The sequence below is a fragment of the Podarcis tiliguerta genome (genome assembly GCF_965153285.1).
Source record: "Podarcis tiliguerta genome assembly, chromosome: 6".
NCBI classification, from domain to species: Eukaryota; Metazoa; Chordata; class Lepidosauria; order Squamata; family Lacertidae; genus Podarcis; species Podarcis tiliguerta.
In genome coordinates, this window is record NC_139539.1 from 42,145,568 (window position 1) to 42,166,212 (window position 20,645).

The 20,645-nt window shown below is 43.7% G+C and overlaps 1 protein-coding gene across 1 annotated transcript; it reads left to right on the plus strand.

Moving 5' to 3' along the window:
• Window positions 1-578: 578 nt before the first annotated feature.
• On the plus strand, window positions 579-20,034 carry LOC310679813 (chitotriosidase-1-like). Its single transcript, XM_083445574.1, has 11 exons — window positions 579-734; window positions 2,562-2,591; window positions 3,937-4,138; window positions 4,713-4,769; window positions 7,279-7,444; window positions 9,572-9,696; window positions 9,909-9,999; window positions 14,090-14,272; window positions 16,699-16,815; window positions 18,204-18,339; window positions 19,468-20,034. Exons 1-11 carry the CDS (start codon window positions 710-712, stop codon window positions 19,731-19,733), a joined length of 1,398 nt encoding a protein of 465 aa, XP_083301700.1. The 5' UTR covers window positions 579-709; the 3' UTR covers window positions 19,734-20,034.
• The last annotated feature ends 611 nt before the right edge of the window (window positions 20,035-20,645 follow it).

Sequence of the window (20,645 nt, forward strand, 5' to 3'; positions counted from 1 at the left end):
GCTTGCCCCAGTGTGTCCCAGTCCCAGCTACACCCCTCACTGGGGTCTTCTTCCTTTTCCCCATTGTCCTACCAGTTCATGATATCTGCTCTCTGAGGCTTTTGATGTCAGATTGAGGTGGTTATGGTTAATGTTATGTTTCCCCTGTCTTGTTATGCAGCTAAACATGTTTTAGTCGTATTTTAATGTGTGTGTTTTGTAATGAACTGCCTTGTGATCTTGAATGAAAATGGAACTATATTTTAAATAAAACAAAGAAAAAACTTCTCCCCTGGGGCTTTTTCTGTTTAGTAAATGTGGGCAAGTTGGGGAGGCTGCAGAGACAGCACTGCAGAAATGCTACAGTGGAAAGAGAGAGAAAACCACATACCACCCTCAGTTTTCTGTTCCCATCAATAAGGAAATTTCAACTTTTGAAGGAATTCTGATGTGACCTCAGAATGAGGAAGAAAAATAGAAGCCTATTTCCAAGAGGAAGAGAATTTCTGAGACAGAATAGTTGTTGGCACAGCCCTTGTGCTCATCACCACCTGATTGTAGCACGCGTTGACCACACACACATAGGGGAAATGCTCTTTTGATTTCACAATCACTCTTTTTGGGTGCGAGTAGCTATAAATGCCACAGGCAAAGTGAGCTGAGACAAATTCTGAGGAGCAACCACCACCTTTCTTAAGAACAGGAGGGCTGTGCTGAATCTGTACTCATCATGGGCCGAGCATTCATTTTGGAGTGTAAGTTTGGCTTCAATAGCATGTGTATGTTGGATGTTGTTGTTTTGCTAGATTTCACTCATTAAGATATGCTACTGTGCAATGTGCTCTTATTAGGAATGAAAGAGAACTTTGATCCAGTTGATACTGAAAAAGTAAGAATGTGTAATTTGCACTTCCCAAAACAATGGGTCAGGCATAGGCAAACTCGGCCCTCCAGATGTTTTGGGACTACAACTCCCATCATCCCTAGCTAACAGGACCAGTGGTCAGGGATGATGGGAGTTGTAGTCCCAAAACATCTGGAGGGCTGAGTTTGCCTATGCCTGCAATAGGTGTACTAAAACACAGGCATCCTTCAAAATGTGCACCTATCTGAATTTTGCAATGCAGTTCTCCAGTAAAGTAGGTTGTACAAAGCATGCAAAATTTTGGGGTAAAGTGTGCACATAAATGCATATATTTGGGAAAATAATTTAAAAAATGCATTATCCTTGGGGAAATTGCTTTGCAAGAATGTGTATATTTGGAAAAAAATTTACTAAAATGCTGTTGAGTTTTCATAAGGACTTAAAATCACAAACTGATTTTGATTGAATCTAAAAAGATTCAATTACAGGTCCTAAGTTTGCTTGTGCTGACTGATTTGGGCTTTAAGATTAGACCCCGTAGACAACTTTCTCATGGTGTGGCAGAATGTTTGTATTAAGTGAATTCTGAAAGAAAAGCAGATGGGGGAATGAGAGAGCTAGAGAGAGATAGAGAGGATCTGAATTACTTTAAGAATAAACCACCAGTAAAGGTAAAGGTAAAGGGACCCCTGACCATTAGGTCCAGTCGTGACCAACTCTGGGGTTGCGGCGCTCATCTCGCTTTATTGCCCGAGGGAACCGGCTTACAGCTTCCGGGTCATGTGGCCAGCATGACTAAGCCACTTCTCGTGAACCAGAGCAGAGCACGGAAACCCCATTTACCTTCCTGCCAGAGCGGTACCTATTTATCCACTTGCACTTTGACGTGCTTTCGAACTGCTAGGTTGGCAGGAGCAGGAACCGAGCAACGGGAGCTCACCCTGTCGCGGGGATTCGAACCGCCGACCTTCTGATCAGCAAGTCCTAGGCTCTGTGGTTTAACCCACAGTGCCACCCATGTCCCTACCACCACCAGTAGATTGTGTCAAAAAGGGGACTTTGGCTAATGGTGCAAAGGGTTAAGAGACACACTGGTTGAAATTTCTCCTTCATCCCAACTATTAAAGCTTGAGACCAGAAGCAGTGCCTTCTTTTGCTTCTAGTCATATGAGAAAAGGCAAAGACACCCTAACACTTCATTTTCTGTTTGGGGAAATATACCATCCATCACATTCTAACCTTTATCTGAATGACCTCAAAAACCTTCATAACATTCACAATCATTTTAGCTTTTGGTTATTGGGTTAGCAAGCTCTTTCAATAGCACAGGAAATTAAATGTTACTGAAGAGGGACAAGCTTGAGATTTATGGGTTACAGGACATGTAGCCAAAATGATATCATTTGTCTTTCATGTTGTATATTCTATTGAGGGATTAAGTACCATTGGTACAGTATTTTATAATACATGACTGGACCTATTGTAAAGGAACACATTATGATGTTCAGGCATGTGGTTATTTGATATTGGTGTTTTAATCATTAGGGCAATTCAACTTGGTGTTTTAGTCTATAAACCATTTTGAATTCATGTATGGAAAATGCTATTAGTTCTAATAATAATGCTATTAACAATTATCATAACAGAATCAACTTACTGGAAGGTTCCAAAGAATCCAGCTACCTGTCTAATGTCTTCCATTTTCATTTTTCTCTAGGTTTTGCCATCTTGCTGGTTTTTCACTGCAGTAAGTAACCCTTCCAATAGTTCTTACTCGCTTAGAAAAAGCCAAGTGAAAATCAGGCAGAGTTTGCTGGGCTTCGTTAAGACATTTCTCGTTTTGGTGGGCTTGGGTTTTGCTGGGCTTGGGTTTGCTGGGCTTCGTTAAGACATTTCTCGTTTTAGAATAATCTATTGCACGCAGCGCATGATGGAGCCGGTTAGACAGAGTCAGGTGTCAGCACCTAGCACAAACACCTGGCATTGCTCAACTGGGCATGATAGTTTGAACATACATATAATGCCAATCCTGACCCAACAGCATTGGCTACCATATAGTTTCCAGGCCCAATTCAAAGTGCTGGTTTTGACCTATAAAGCCTTAAAGAGCTCAGGACCGCAATGCCTTAAAGACACCCTCTCCCCCTATGAACCAACCCAGACCCCACAATCATCATCTGAGGCCCTTCTTTGTGCATCCCTTCTGTCAGACGACTGGAGGGTGGCAACATGAGAATGAGCATGGCTCCCCCCTTAAATGGGCCTTTTCTGTAGTGGCTCCCTCTGCAGTGACTCACATGGTGCCTTTGTCACATATCTTTAGGCACCAGGCAAAAACATTCCTCTTCTCCCAGGCCTTCGGCTAATTAAACAATCCCTGGCTTTTTAAAGGGGGGTATTGTTTGCTACTATGGTGTGGATTTTTGTGTTTTTATATTGTAAACTGCCTTGTGATACTTGGCAGTAAAGAAATTTATTTAATAATAGGTTCCGTTTCAAACTTTGTCTCTCCCATATATGAAAGGCATATCTAAATTCTAAAACTATAAACAACTTGTTTATCTATTTGCTTTCCACTTCTCTACAAATATGGGTGGGCAAATATAGTAATGGAACAAATCCAGCCATATGACAAGAGCAAGGCTGTAACCTTAAGGTGTGATGTCCCCACATTGGACCTCTACCATCAGTAAGGCCAGGATGGCTGGATGTTTCTGTGGAAGCAGGGAGGGCAGATCTGACCTTGGAACTCCTTCACCAAGAGTGGGGTTCATTCTCAAACTTGAGAGAGAGAGAGAGAGAGAGAGAGAGAGAGAGAGAGAGAGAGATTGGGGCGGGGGAGATAGTATGCATCAGTACAATCTCCCAGGAGCTGTAGGTAAGTTATTTTCAGTGCAGGAGGGGCCGGCCGCACCGGGCGCAACATCTGGGGGGGGGGGCGCTCGCACTCGCAGCTCTCTGCCCCTACCTGGCTTATGGGTTAGGGGGCGCAAATTACTTGCCTTGCCCCGGGTGCTAACAACCCACGCTACGCCACTGGTTATTTTGTCAACAATTCCAGATAATTTTTACATGCACTTTCATCTTTGCAGGCTCTGCTTTCAAACTGGTTTGCTATTTCACCAACTGGGCTCAGTACAGACAAGGAGAAGGGAAATTCCTCCCTCAGAACATTGATCCTAATCTGTGCACTCACCTCATTTATGCATTTGCGGGAATGTCAGAGAACAAGATCAAAACACTGGAATGGAACGATGAAACACTCTACAAGGATTTCCAGAATCTCAAACAAAAGTATGGAGAGGGCTGGGGAGGAAGGATGACTTTTTTTGAATTTCCTAGAACTAGGATCTAAACTTGTATGAGTGCTCCCATTTTCTGATAATAGAGAATTCTGGACTTAAGAATTATATAGAGTTTGGTTAATGAGATTTGAAGGTGGAAAACTGGTCAAGCCAACACCTTTATATAATGCTGTATCATTCACTGTTTCTTAGGAAGAAGCTTTACTTCCCCATGGAGGTAAAAGGGGGTGAGACCTAGTTGAGTCTAAGAATCTAACTCTGTGATCTTAACCCCTTCATGTACTAACTAGCACTATGCTTGCTAGTAAGGTTTAAAAGCAATTTCCTATGCTCCATACCTTCACACCCAAGTTGGGACTTCAAAAGAAAACTACATACAGTACACATGATCTGTTTGTGTACACTATTTTCCATGCAGCTGGGAAATATATGCAGAAAATCTAGCTTCCATGAGCAGCACAAATGAACTTCACTGGGAATGATCAGAGATATTTGTAAGCTCAGCTGTGCAAGACAAAAACAACAACAACTGAACTCTGTTCCTCTCTTCCCCTCCTATCTAGGAATCCAAGACTGAAGACACTTTTAGCTATTGGTGGATGGACATTTGGAAGTCAAAAGTAAGACTTGGGCATGGGGTTTCTAAAAGAGGAACTTCATCATGAGTAGGCAATATGTAATAAAGATGGGTGTTTGCTTCAGTCAAATCCTGAATGTGGAACTGAAATACTGTAGTTGCTTCAGAGAGATTTGGGAGAAGTCCACAGTGAAGTGAGGTCCCTATGAAGTGATTCAAATTGCACCAGGCCTTTCCAAATTCCCAAATCAAGGTCCAGACCAAATATTGTGTTCTGTGCCGCTCTGTAGCATATCCCATTCCCTCCCCCTTCTCAATAATAATATGCATCATGAAAGTTTCCTGTTGGAATCCTAGAACCCCATCTTTCTATTTCATTCATTCATTTTTGCATTGCATTTACTAGATGCCCAATAATGCGTATGTTCTGGCTAGTGTGTAAGGAATTCCAAAATAAATAAAAATGACAGATAACTAAAATGCAAATGATAACAGCACTAAAAGGAAGCTTAAAAAAAACAAACAAAGTTGGTAGCAATGATGCATGTTTTCAGTTTCATTTGTTTTCATAAAGCAAATGAAGGTTAAAGTATCAGATTTAAAAGGAAGCATAAGGTGTGAAGTTCATTATGCGAACGTTTATAAGAAGTTCGTTTCTTTAGTAGCCACTCATCATATTATGGATGGTGGAAGCACTTAGAGAAGTGTCTTCATAAATTATCTCTGAGCATTTGCAGGTACATGCAGGTAATGGTAGTCATACCAATACTGTAGCATCAAACTGTGATGGGGTTTTAAAGGTCAAAATCAGCACTTTGTGATTTGGGCAGGAAGATGATGTATTACCATAATACGCTCAGAGGCAGAGTCCCAGCCAGTACTTGCAGCAATTTTCCATCCTGCTCTGGGTTTCTAGACTGTATTTAAAAACAGCCCCATTTGCAATGCATTACACAGATACAGTAGCCAACATGGTGCCCTCCAACTGTTATTGAACTACAACTTCCATTAGTCCCAGCCATTGTGGTCAGTTATCAAAGATGATGGGAATTGTACTCCAGCAACATCTGGAAGAAGCACATTGGCTACCTCTGAATTACAGTAATTTGAATAAGGCCTGAATAACAGAAACCAAAAATTCTACTCCATCCATGTAGGCTCATAGTTGGCACACCAGCCTAAGCTGCTATTTAAAGTTAAGTTGCAACTTTTCATGAAGGTATTTTTTTAAAAAATTGGGTGGCAATGTTAAGATGCTTTTGGAAAAAAACCTGGAAGAAAGTAAACATGCCTCATCCCCCCCCCCCTGTACTGAGGCAAATAGCTTCAGAATAATTTAAAGGTCACATGACCATGAAATTGAAATACTGAGAACTATGCATATTAGTGCCAGTTTTCCATCTCATGTTAACCACAGTGCTGAAAATGCCCACTGAAGCCAGTCCTTCAGATTCATCTAACAAAGGCATTACAGTTGGAACATTAACTCTGAGAAGCATATGTTCTCAGAATAATCACACACTGTGGTTTACCTCATTCCCCCCTACTCCCAAGTCCATTCTTTGGAGACAAATCAGGTCAGGGGCATGCTTTATAGAAGCAAAGCAAAAACAGATTGAACAATGAAGTTTCTCCCATGGCTTGATGGAATAAAAGGAAAGTCTGTTCCTGTGTTACGTATTCTATGGGGACACTGCCTGATTTGCCCCAAGGCTCCAGTTGTAGACCTGTTCTTCATAAGATAGCATTGTGGGTTGGCAGCAGAAATACTGTAAGCACCAGTTATGCTTTTCCAAAATCAACAACTACCAATACACCAGAGTGTGTGTGCTTATGCAGCCAATATGGTAGCCTTCACCATTCTGGTGCCTTCTGAATGTTTTGGACCACATCTTCCATGGCATTGGACTATCGCAGCCATGAACTGTAAGAAATAAATAGGGAAATGCTACAATTTGGTCTTAATGACTTGATTCTCTACCTATCATGGGTGCTGTAAAATTAGACATATATCTTTTTTGCATTGGCAGGGGACTGTTAGGAGTGAAATTGAGACCTCCAGCATGTACTGCTGATCATTTAATGCCACACAAGCATCTTTGTGGCTTTGGGAGTGATGAGAGGTGCTACAAGAGCCAACCATGAGCCCAGGTGATGGGTGATGTAAGCTCCAGTCATGGAGGGGGGATGTCCAGATCTGATGGCTCCTCAGGGTCACTGGTAGTACAGAGATCTGCTGTGGGCCCTGCTCTTCCTAATTTGCTTCTGAGGAGACTCTACGTTTGAGGTCTGAGCAGGACTGAACCAGGACACCAGGACATGGTGACCTTGCAGTGAAGCAAAACAGCAGCATGTTGGAAAACTAAAATCAAACAGTAAAAGCTTGTGGGTGGACAAAGTCTTCTTCAGCAACCATCTGAAAACTAAAAGACAAGGGTCCAGTGGATAACCAAAGGGAAGATATTTTGTATTTGTAGCACCATCACTGTCTCGGGTGCCAAACAAAACAGCCATGATGTGTATCTTTTTGACTTGAATTGCTTCCCTTCTAGGTTCTCTGCTATGGTAGCTACTCCTGACACACGTCAGACATTTATTAATTCTGTGATACAATTTGTGCGAAATTATGGTTTCGATGGCCTGGACCTAGATTGGGAATATCCTGGAGCCAGAGGCAGTCCTGCAGCTGATAAAATGCGTTTCACTTCCTTGGTTCAGGTACAGTAAAACTCAGCAAATCACCATCAACCAATTCTACTGTCTGGCTGCAGATTCCAGGGGCAACTTCTGTGCACAACAGGCAATGAATTTAATAGGAATATCAGGGAGTGCTGCAAGGAGACAATATGAATTATTGTTTTCTCAGTGAACGGATGGAATCAAGTTACAAGATTGAGACTTGTGTCAAATCCCAGGCTGGGCCAAGGTGTTGTCCAGAGACCAACCCCTAGATTTGCCTTTGTCTCGGTTATGAAAGGGAAGTTGACCAACCAGTCAAGATATCAGAACTGTGTATACAAATAGAGCCCTAGAAAAGCAAAACTAAATTATGTGAAATGTGAAAGCTTGTGTAAATCACCAGACACATCTGGAGTGGTTTTTGAGACAATATGGAACAAGGGGCTTAAAGATAGGTTCTTGTGCCTCAAGTAGTGAGCTAATAGGTTGAACCTATAACATATAGGTGGGACGCTGGTGGCGCTGTGGGTTAGCGCCTAGGGCTTGCCGATCGAAAGGTCGGCGGTTCGAATCCCGCGGTGGGGTGCGCTCCCGTTGTTCGGTCCCAGCGCCTGCCAACCTAGCAGTTCGAAAGCACTCTCGGGTGCAAGTAGATAAATAGGGACCGCTTACTAGTGGGAAGGTAAACGGCGTTTCCGTGTGCGGCTCTGGCTCGCCAGAGCAGCAATGTCACGCTGGCCACGTGACCCGGAAGTGTCTTCGGACAGCGCTGGCCCCCGGCCTCTTTGAGTGAGATGGGCGCACAACCCTAGAGTCTGTCAAGACTGGCCCGTATGGGCAGGGGTACCTTTACCTTTATAACATATAGGTAAGATAATGTATAAATATTCCATAAGCTAGCCCTACAGTATGGTCTGAAGGTACACAACGCCACCACCTTGTTGCAACTAAACAGGTTTGGATCTGGTCATCTGCCTGAATGGGTAGCCACCTGGGAACTACATGTACTTTGCCTTGGGTTCCAGAACAGAAGAAAGGTATGGGATGTAAATGTAATCAAAGCATTTGGAATTTTCAATTAGTTCTGAGGGGAAATGATTGAATCAGTAGGTCTCTACCTACACTTCTGCTCTTTACTGGGAAACCTCTTCTGCTTTGATTCAATTTAGATTTCCCTTTTTATTGATTGATTTTAATTTGATTTATTGTATTTCTATGACGCTTTTCATTCAAATGAATCCCAAAGCGGCTTACAAACAATAAATTACAACATGATAAACCATAATAGAACATCACAAATATAGTATAAATCGTATAAAATAATTAACAAATCGTCAATGAAACAATTACAATCTATAAAACAGCAGCTGAAAAATAAACCGAACATCACAATTGCAACAAAAGTCATATTGTATGATTAACAAATCAATAAGGCATTTATAATCTATAAAACAATATTAACAACTTAACAAAATAGCAGCCGGGGGGGGGGGAGCTAAGCACTGTTAAGTTCATGCCCACTCTCATAACTCACAATCTTTCACTCTATTTGGTTCATTAAAATAAACATAAAATACAGTACACATAATATACACCAGCTCAACCAAATGCTATACTAGCTGGGGTCCTCATGTAGTGGGTGATGGAGGAGACAGTGGGGCTCTCAGACCTACTGCCAGTGGCAAGGTAGATATTGACTCCAGGTAGCCTGCCCAGGTGCCGTTGATGAGGAACTCACCCACATCGCTCTCAGTAATAAGGAAATGTGAGAGGAGCCTGTCCCTGTTCCAGCTTCTTCAGCTGCATCTTGGCCAACCTGATGTCAGGGAAGGAGGAGGCCACTGAGGGGAATGAGGGGGGTGGCTGGTTGAGTCCATCAGGCAGGAGGGAGAGGCCATGATTAACATGCTGAGAGCACCTCAGCAGGATCCTGGAGGCCTGGATGAGCTCGCATCCAATGACTCAGAGCTGTGTATCTGTCTTGGTGTCCATGCAAGGCATGAAGCAGAGTCATCGGCCAGCATGGGTGAAACAGGAGATGTGGGGGTGGGCCAAGAAGCTAGAGAGTGTGGAAATGGGGATGTTTCCATCTCTTCCACATCCTCGAGCTTTAAGAGAAGGACAAAAGCAAATTTAATTATTGTTCTACTCAACTATTTGCCTTAGGAAATGGCGAAAGAATTCCAGGCAGAAGCACAACGGACAGGAAAGGAAAGGCTGCTGCTGTCTGCTGCTGTGGCAGCTGGGAAGGAAACCGTTGACAATGGCTATGAAGTGGACAAGATTTCCCAGTGAGTATGATGAGGCACTTATGAACCATGAAGGGAAATTAATGGTGGCAACTCACAGGCAGCTTGCATTTGATACTTGAGAACCAGTTTAGTCCAATAATTTCAAATCATGGTTGACAAATCATGCCAGTGGGCACATAATTGCCCGCAATGCATCCACTCAGGATTCTTATGCTAGAGATGGAATAAACATATTCGAAATCCCCTTGCAGGTCTCTGGACTTCATCAACCTGATGACATATGACTTTCATGGATCTTGGGAACGCGTTACAGGACATGTCAGCCCTCTGTACCCTGACACCGTAAGTGTTAAATATTTCCTAGCAAATTGTAGCCTCTCATTTTAATTGAAAGTAAAGAAAATGTACAAAGGTACAAAGCAAATCCACTATTTCTTGGTCCTCTAGGTCAGCCTTTGCCAAGCTCTACATCCTGTGAAAGGTTTCCAATATGGAACTGGGATAAAGTTCTTGCCTGAAATAATGTACAAAAACAGATCAAATACGTATTGAGATACAGTGGTGCCCCGCAAGACGAAACTAATTCATTCTGCGAGTTTTTTCGTCTAGCGAATTTTTCGTCTTGCGTTGCACGGTTTCCCATAGGAATGCATTGAAAATCAATTAATGCGTTCCTATGGTCAAAAAAAGTCCAAACAAAGCCAAATTTGGTACAAGAACAGTTTATTAAGTGCTCTTTAAAGTCACACATACTGTAAAGAGCATTTCAAAAATTGAAGAACTTAACTTTCTAAACATGACAGAAAAGCATTTAACAATCACCAAAGTGCACTGTACATTTTCTAAGACTCTGGGGGACAACTCGAAGAAGGTTCCTCTTCTACTCTTTGCTACTTGGTGAGGAACATGTCCATGGTCTGCTGCTTCATCTGCCTTTTCAGGACCTGCCTGAAAGACGACATGACCCTCGTGTCAAAACTGTTCGCAAGGTCACAGGTCAGGTCCTTGTCATGGTGGTGCCGCTCTGCAAAAGCCTGCACATCTTTCCACTTGTGACAAATGCCCCTCAGTTCTTTGGAGAACAGCCGTTCCTCAGTTGCTTCCTCTTCTTCCAGCGAGGCCTGCTCCTGCGCAGCCTCTGCCTGCAGTTCAACAAGCTCCTGGGTGGTCAGCTCGTGGTCGTGCTCCTCCATGAGCTCGCTGATGTCCTCCTCTGTGACCTCCAGGCCCATGATCCTCCCCAAGGAAACAATGTCCTGCACCACTGTTGACTCTGGTGCATCAACCACACAGTCCGGCCACAGGCTGCGCCAAGCACAATTCAAATTTCTCTGGCTGATCCCGTTCCAGGCCGTGGTGATCATCTTCAAGCAGGTGACGATGTCGAAGTGGTCCTTCCAGAATTCCCGCAGGGTGATGGTGGTGCAATCAGTCACCTCGAAGCATCGCCTGAAAAGCTCCTTGGTGTACAGTTTTTTGAAATTGGCGATGACCTGCTGATCCATCGGCTGGAGCAGTGACGTGGTGTTAGGCGGCAGGAACATTATGTTTATGAAGCTGAACTCCTCCAACAAGTCCTCCTCAAGGCCTTTAGGATGAGCAGGAGCATTGTCCATCACAAGCAAAGCCTTCAGCGGCAGGTCGTTGTCCAGCAGGTACTGTTTGACAGCAGGGCCAAAAGCAAGATTGACCCAGTCCACAAACAGCACATGTGTGACCCAAGCCTTACTGTTGGATCGCCACATGACACTCAGCTGCTCCTTGTCGACCTTGTGTTTCTTGAAGGCCCGTGGGTTCTCCGAGTGGTACACCAGCAGGGGCTTGATCTTCAGGTCGCCGCTTGCGTTGGCACAGAAGAGCAGGGTCAGACGGTCCTTCATGGGCTTGTGGCCAGGCAACTTGGCCTCCTCCTGGGTGATGAAAGTCCTTTTGGGCATCCTCTTCCAAAACAGCCCGGTCTCATCGCAGTTGAAGACCTGCTGTGGAACGTAGCCCTCTGTCTTCACAACCTCCAGGAACTCCGCTGCAAAGTCTTCAGCCGCAGGAACATCAGAACTGGCAGCCTCCCCATGCCTGACCATGCTGTGGATTCCAGATCTTGTCTTGAACCGGTTAAACCAGCCTCTGCTTGCCTTGAAGACTTCTGGCTCGCCTGAGGTTCCTGGCTGTTGCTGGACGAGGTCTGCGTGCAAGGCCTTGGCCTTCTCACAAATGGCGGCCTCAGTCACTGTGTCCCCTGCACGCTGCTTCTCTTCTAACCAGATGAGCAGCAGCTTCTCCACCTCCTCCTCCAGAACAGCTGGGCGGTTCTTGATGATCCTGGTGACTCCCTTGGCTACGTCCGTCGCAAGGATCTTCTCCCTCATCCTCAGGATGGTCCCGATGGTGGATGTATTCCTCCTGTACTCCCTGGCGAGGTCCGTCATACGCATTCCACCGTCGTGCTTCCAGATGATCTCCTTCTTCATTTCCAGGGTGACCTTCTCCTTCTTCCTCTTGCCGGCCTCTGCAGCAGCAGTCCTCTTGGGCCCCATGGCAGCACAGCTCCTACTTTCGCAAACCCAAAAAAGAGAAAATCAGTACTTCACATCCAAAAAATTCAAAAGCACCAAACCTTCCAGAAAACAATTCCCCCCCCCCCAGCCACCCTCCACTCAGAAATCCAAACCCAGAATTTTTTTTTTTTTTAAAAAAGGCAGTTTTCCCCAATGGTCACAGAAAATCAGAAAAATGCAGAAAAAACCGCACAAGCTTCCAGATTCTTGCAAACCCCTTCTCAACAATTCCCTGAACCCCCCAGCCACCCACCACACAGAAATCCAAACCCAGAATTTTTTATTTTTTTTAAAAAAGGCAGTTTTCCCCAATGGTCCCAAAAAATCAGAAAAAATCAGAAAAAAACCCCACAAGCTTCCAGATTCCTGCAAACCCATCTCAACAATTCCCTGAACCCCCCAGTCACCCACCACACAGAAATCCAAACCAAAGAATTAAAAAAAAAAAAAAATCCAAACTCAGAATTTTTTTTTAAAAAAGGCAGTTTGCCCCAATGGTCCCAAAAAATCAGAAAAAAACCCACAAGCTTCCAGATTCTTGCAAACCCCTTCTCAACAATTCCCTGACACCCCCCCCCAGCCACCATCCACTCAGAAATCCAAACCCAGAATTTTTTTTTTTAAAAAAGGCAGTTTGCCCCAATGGTCACAGAAAATCAGAAAAAATCAGAAAAAACCCCACAAGCTTCCAGATTCCTGCAAACCCCTTCTCAACAATTCCCTGAACCCCCCAGCCACCCACCACACAGAAATCCAAACCCAGAATTTTTTTTAAAAAAAAAAGGCAGTTTGCCCCAATGGTCACAAAAAATCAGAAAAAATCAGAAAAAAACCCCACAAGCTTCCAGATTCCTGCGAACCCCTTCTCAACAGTTCCCTGAACCCCCCAGCCACCCACCACACAGAAATCCAAACCCAGAAATCTTTTTTTTTAAAAAAGGCAGTTTGCCCCAATGGTCCCCAAAAATCAGAAAAAATTCAGAAAAAAACCCCACAAGCTTCCAGATTCCTGCAAACCCCTTCACAACAATTCCCTGAACCCCCCAGTCACCCTCCACTCAGAAATCCAAACCCAGAAATCTTTTTTTTAAAAAAGGCAGTTTGCCCCAATGGTCCCAAAAAATCAGAAAAAATCAGAAAAAAACCGCACAAGCTTCCAGATTCTTGCAAACCCCTCCCCAACACCAAGTCCTTGAATTCCAAACACCCCAACCCAAAATCCAACCCCCCCCCCAAAAAAAAGTTTTAAAAGTTTAACTTACCAAATGGCTGCAAAAGAAGTTCTGGAAAAGCTTCAAAAATCACCGAAGTCTTCAAAAATCTCAAAAAGGCTACCACACCGCGTGCTATGAGTTGCTCCTCGAAGTCAAGTCGCAACTGCACCTCTTGAAGCAATGCACCCTGGGTATTAACGGTTTTCAGAAACAGGAAACAAAATTGCAAGACGTTTTCGTCTTGCAAAGCAAGCCCATAGGGAAATTCATCTTGCGAAGCACCTCAGAAAACGAAAAACCCTTTCATCTAGCGAGTTTTCCGTCTTGCGAGGCATTCGTCTTGCGGGGTACCACTGTACAGTATATGAAATACATTGAGATACAATATATATTGTGAGATAATGCATGCTTAAATGCCATTGTTATGGCTTTGTATCGTTTTAAAAATATTCATCATTGAATAATGTGGAAATGGGGTTGACTAAACTAATGAATGGATATATGAGAATTTGATACAAACTGGGAAAAGACTCATGTCTCCATAGTCTATTGAGTCGTGGCTGCTGGGAAACTACAGGTCTGTGGAGCAACCAGAGATCTGAACAGTAAAACTGGGCAACGTGCATTGATATCATGCTTTCTATCTCATTCTGCCTCATCAAGGACAATGCTGTGAAGTACTGGATGGGCAAAGGAGCACCAGCTGAAAAGCTTGTCCTGGGAGTTCCTCTCTATGGACGAACCTTTACCCTTTCTTCCACACAAAATGGGGTTAATGCGCCAGCCTCAGGACCAGGGACAGCTGGCACTTTCACCAAAGAGGCTGGATTCTTGTCTTATTATGAGGTAGGAAAGATGCTTAAATATATATCTTATTAGGCTTGCCCCACTTCTCTAAGTGGTGAGACGTTCCAGGAGTAGAGTGCTTGCGAAAGTTTCTGTTTTGCAATACTGGGTTGTTGCAGGAGGTTTGTTTTTCGTTTTACAAATACAGGTTGTGTATAGGTGGAGGCACTTAAATACTGCAGAAGAAAGCTGCCACATCAGATCTCCAGAGACAGGGCACCCCTGATACCGCTAACTTCCAGAGCCCCCAAAACTCACCTCTATTTCACTCTCCAAAAATGGCAACCCCTTTCTTCTTGCAGACCTACGTTACGTCATCCTTGGCTGAAGGAGCAACACATGCCCCTTCCCCAGTGTGGTCCTATATCTATAAAAAAACCTAGCTGTCCAACATTTTGTTGTCATGGGGACACATCTAGTACTGTACTGAAAAATCCTATTCCTAATATTTTTGCAGGGCCATTTGCAGTGACTTTATTTCCAGTTACTTTCTTGCTGGTGAAATCAGTTAATTGCCATGTCTCCCTCTGCACTGTTGGGCTGGGCACTGGGATGGCAGAATCCAGAGGAAAGTGAGGAGAAATGGGGGGGGGGGAGGCTGGAACAGATGGAAGCCCTTCCGTTCCCACCACATGGTCCCCTCTGGCTCCAGTGTGGCTCCAGACTTCCAGCTGCCTCCCCTCCGGAGCAGGTCTTAATAAAAATTCATTTTCTTATCTAGAATTAGGAGCATCTGCTACTGTGTTTTGATCATGGCAAACCCGCTGCCTTTACTTTCCCCCACCCCAATTAACTAATTTCCTCAAACTTATGGACACATACTTCCCTTTTCTGTTCTGCTTTTCATGCCACACACATCCTCAGATTTGTTGAGAAAGTTGTGGGCAAACTTCAGGACAGGGCTGAGAACACACAATCCAAGAAGCTTCAAAGTGGGGTTATTGGGTTGTTGTTTCTGTTTTTATTAGGTATTTAGTGGTTTTATATCTTGATTTCATTCTGTGAACTGCACTGAGACCCCCCGGTTATAGGGCGGTATACAGTGGTACCTTGGTTTGCAACCGCTTTGGATTACAACCGTTTTGGATTACAACCACGTCAAACCTGGAAGTGCGTGTCCCTTTTTTTGGATTTAAACCAATGGGGGGGGCCCATTGGCGAAAGCACGCCTTGGGATACAACCTGTTTTGGTTTACAACTGGACCTCCGGAACAGATTATGGTTGTAAACCAACGTACCACTGTATAAATTCCATAAATAACAATAACAATAATCATAATCATAATCTGCACTATACATTTAAAGCATCATGCCTCTTTAAACAATCATGGCTTCCTCCCTGCCAAAGAATGATGGGAAATGTAGTTATTAAGGGGCTGAGAGTTGTTAGAAAACTCTTATTCCCCTCACAGAGCCACAGTTCTCAGAGTGGTTTAACAGTTAATTTCTTTTCCCAGGGGCTCTGGGAATTTTAGCTCTGTGAGGGGAATAGGGGTCTTCTAACAACACTTGGCAGCACTAACACTGTACTGTGGCTGGTGGAGACACTCTTCAAGGTCCCCAGTAGAAGTCTTTCCCAACACCTGTCATGTGCATGTGGCCTACCACTGAGCTATGGTCCCTCCTCAGGTCAGCAATCATTCTCTGTCGTATAATATATTTCCAAAACTTCCTGGAGTAGCGTTAAAACCCCTATTTTGCTTTACTTATTTTAAGGGTAAGGCACCTGATACAGACAGCTTTAAGAACATAAGAGAAGCCTGCTGCATCAGGCCAATGGCTCATCTAGTCCAGCATCTTGTTCTCATAGTGGCCACCAAGATGCCTCTTTGAGACCTGCAAGCTGAGCATGAGCACAACAGCACTCTGGCCACCTGCAACTTCCAGCACCTACCTATTATTCAGAGGCACAATGCCTCTGACTGTGGAGGTGCAAGATAGCCATTGTGGCTAGTAGCCATTGGTAGAGTTGTCCTCCATGAATTTGTCTCTCTGAAAGCCATCCAATTTGGTGGCCATCACTGGTTGGTGAGGGATCACGTTCCATAGTTTTACTATGTTCTTTGCAAAGAAGTGCTTTCTTTAATCTGTCCTAAATCTTTCACCATTCAGCTTCATTGAATCTCCATGAATTCTACTGCATGAGAAAGGGAGAGGAACTTTTCTGTATCCACTTTCTCTGTGCCATGCATAATTTTATAAACTTCTATCATGTCATCTTTTCTCTGAACTAGATGTCCCCAAATGCTGAAACCATTCCTCGTAAGAGGAAGCTTGCTCTATCTCCTAGGTCATTTTAACTGCCCTTCTTGCAATTGCAACAGGCTCTGATTTCTACACCTCCGTAATGGGGAAGTTGTCTGACCTCAAGTGTCTCAATTCAACCATGTGGTAACACAGCCATGCTCCCATCTATTTTGTTTCAGATCTGCAACTTTAATAAAGGTGCCACCACAGCAGTGATTCCAGGGGGGAATGCTCCCTATTCCTTCAAGGGAAATCAGTGGGTAGGATACGACAATGTGGACAGCATTAAAATTAAGGTAACAATTATACATATATTTGCTTTTATCTGTACAAAACATTTAGTGGAGCTCAGTCAATGTTATGCTTCAAAATCATCACCTAGTAAACATGCTAGCAAGCTACATAATTACTAGATAATAAAGATACTAGGTTGTTTAAGGACCACTTTGCTATGTAGAATGCAATTTCCAATAGGAATTAAGGTGTCAGGGGCTGGACTGAGGAGGAATGGTGGGAGTTGCCCCCCCCCCCCTTTTCCTGAACCTTCCCAAGGGCAGGAGGACAGTATTGATTTAGAGCAGCGGTTTGCAGAGGGTCATAGTCCAGAGGGAGAAAGCTGGGAAATACTGGGTGAGGAACAACTAGAAAAGGAAACACCAAGAGAGAGACAGCTGGCAGATTCAGTGTCATTGGACTGCATTCCTGACCCTCCTGCCCCCTTCGTCTAAGACTAGAAGGGCTTTGAGAGTGGTAGAACAGAAAGCGCAGCAGCAACAAGCTCAGATTACCCAACATAGGAGTGATGTAGATTAATGGGTTCAGAGAGGGTAAACCTTTACTGGGAGCACCGCCATTTCTAGAGAGATATGCATTCCTTTGTCTTTTGCTGTGATTATTAAAAAAACTAACTGGTAAGAACACTCCTTTCATTTGATCTGTTTATTACTGCCACCAGGGGAGAGATCTGTTTCCCTGAAGTCTGACATAAGCAGAGGTTTTCACTGCACATAGTGATTAGGGTGTTACACCTGGGAGACCATGGTTCTAATTCCCACTCAGTAATAAGCCTCACTGGGTGACCCTGGGCCAGTCACCATCTCTCAGCCCAACTTTCCTCACAGTGCTGTTGTGAGAATAAAATGTGGGAGAGGTAGAACCATGTACACCACTTTGAGTTTCTTGGAAGAAAGGTGGGATATAAATGTAATCAATCAATAAAAACACATGCTGTGGGTAGCTATGGTTCACCATGCCTTTCCAAGGACAAAATACTTAATGTTGAACAATAGCAGCCAGGGATGGGGTGGTGTTGCAGAGCTGCTCTCCCAATACTGACATCACTGCCGCTTGCATGGGTAGGGTGGAGCAAGGCAGTGGTGAGGTCTGGGCTGCATGGATGCCCGGATGGAAGTGCTGGATTGGCTCTAGCCTTAGGCTGCAGTGATGCTAGTGTCTGGAGGTCAGCTCTGTCCCACCACTCCAGCAACTGCTCATATTGAAACAGTCAGTTGTCATGATGATTTACTTTTGTCTTGGACTTTACTGTTAAAGGCAGCATACCTACAGACCTCTGAATATTCTAATTTCCTTCTTAAACAGGAGCCATATTCATTGCCCTAGAAGGGTTCTCATCATTATTATTACTCCCATAAGCCTTTGAATTCCTGTTTTCTGTTTCTCTCAGGTCAACTATCTGAAGCAAAACAAGCTGGGAGGTGCCATGGTATGGGCCATGGATCTGGATGACTTCAGTGGTTCTTCCTGTGGCCAAGGAGCATACCCACTCCTCCAGACTCTGAAGAGAGAACTTGGCTCCACAGGTTAATCCTTTGTTATTATATTTGTTTTTCTTGAAATCCTCAATCACAAGGCCTGTAGGGAACTAAATATTTACCCAACACTCTTACTTCATTCTGGCTTCCTGTTATATAGCAATAGGTAGTTGCACCCATGATACAAGAAGAAGAGAAAAGGTCTCTGTGAAAAGGGGAGTTTCTTGTCTCCCTTTAGGCCTCTGGCTGTGCTTAAATAAACTTGTTTAACCTAAAACAGCTCTCTTAGGCTGTGCATTTCTCCTCTTCTTCATGCAACACACCAGGGAAAGAACAATGAAGGCTGTGTAAGCACGTAAGAGCCCAGTTGGGTCAGCCCAAAAGCCTACCTATTCCAGTATCCTCTTTCCCACAGTGGCCAACCACATGCTTCTGAGAAGCACACAAGCAGGACGTGAGGCACTAGGTCTCTCCTACTGTCCCCCTCCCCCAGCAACTGTGGGATGCTGCCTCTGATCTTGGAGGCAGCATATTCTCCCCATGACTAGCAACCCTAGCTTCCATAATTTCATCTAATCCCTACCTTGAAATCCATCTAATGTGGTCAGCGCCATTTCTTGTGGAAGCAAGAAATCCCATTATTTAACCAGTTAACCGTTTCTGACTCTCCCACCCTTCATTGGGTGACTCCAGGTTCTAGTATTATGAAGGAAGGAGAAAACATTTTCTCCACACCATGCCTTCTGTTTTATCTCCCACACACCACTTCTCTGCACCAAACAGCACTTTCCCTGGTTCCTTTTCTACTGATATTGAAAGGTTCTCTTTGTGTGTCACTAATTTCACCCCATCCCCATTAAATTTCAAGTTAGATTTCAGCACCATTTAATTTATTTCATTAATCTGGAACATCTGAAGATCACCTTTCCTTGATTGAGCAATCAAAGGCGTACCTCACACTGCAAGCTTAAATTTGCCACAGCATCCTAAAAGTCAATGTGCACAGGAGCCTTGCATGTGGTACCAGAAACAAGAAGTCAGAGGAAGAGGCAGAAGAGGCAGCTGCATTGCTGGAGCCTTTCATGAGCGCCGGCTCCAGATATATACAGTATTAATAAATAAATATATATATAGCTTTTTAAAAAGGCTAAACTATCTATATTCTTCTTCTGGCAGGCCTGGCACCAAACCCCAAACCTCCAGTTCCTGCTGAACCTCCAAGACCTGATGCACCACAACCTGATGCGCCACAACCTGATGCACCACAACCTGATGCACCTACAGCAGACACCTTTTGCCTTGACAAGGAGGATGGGATCCATGCTGATTTGCAAGATGCCACAAAGTATTATATGTGCGACCACAAAAAGACTTTCAGCATGCCTTGCCCAACAGGGCTAACTTTTGACAACCAGTGCAAATGTTGCAATCATCCTCAATAAAGGGCTTCTAATATAGGCAAACCCCAAAGATGACATTCCGTTGTCTTCAGAGCTAAGTACTTCAGAGCTAAGTGCTTTGCTGTCCCTGTAAAACTGCCTATACTTCCAATATGTTCACCCGCATATTTCTCCAAGTCTTTAGCAAATAGGGTTATAGTATCTGCTTCTGCTTTGCACCAAAGAACAACACGAGCCAGCAAGATATGAGCACTTCATAATAGTTTGCTTATACAATATGTAGCCACTTGCTCCCTAATTCTGATAATTTTAGCAAAAGAAAATAAACTCATTTCAACTAAAAGTTGTTAGAGGCTTGTTTTGTTGCATACCTAGCAGGCAACCAGCTCCGTGAATTCATTTTAATAATAACTGGTACTAAAACTTGTATTTCAAAACATTATCTCTGTTTGGTTCATTTTTTAAAACAAAAACTCACAAGGAACAAATTTAGGATCCAAAAGAGTGATATTTCTGCTTTTGCTTTAGTATCTAATAACTTCGCAATCCTTGTCTCTATGTATGACGCATGCATGCACATGAAAGCTTATACCAGAACAAACTTAGTTGGTCTATAAGGCGCTACTGGACAATTTTTTCATTTTGTTTATTTTTATTTCGACTGCATCAGACCAACACGGCTACCTATCTGAATCTATAAATTGGAAACTTATTTCTGGTGGCTGTGCCCAGTATTTCTGCCAATAGATGGCACTCTACACTTCTCTAACAAATAATGTTCTATATTTTATCAGGTAGTTGTTCCTTTTATCTGAGTAGCTCAACCATGTTCTTGAATTTAAGCTTACAGCTATTTTGTATTTATTGTTTCCACTAGGGCTGAAATATACATACGGCACAGAAGAACTGAGATTAGCCTCCCAAAGATAGTTTGATTTCATTTCTGAACCGAAA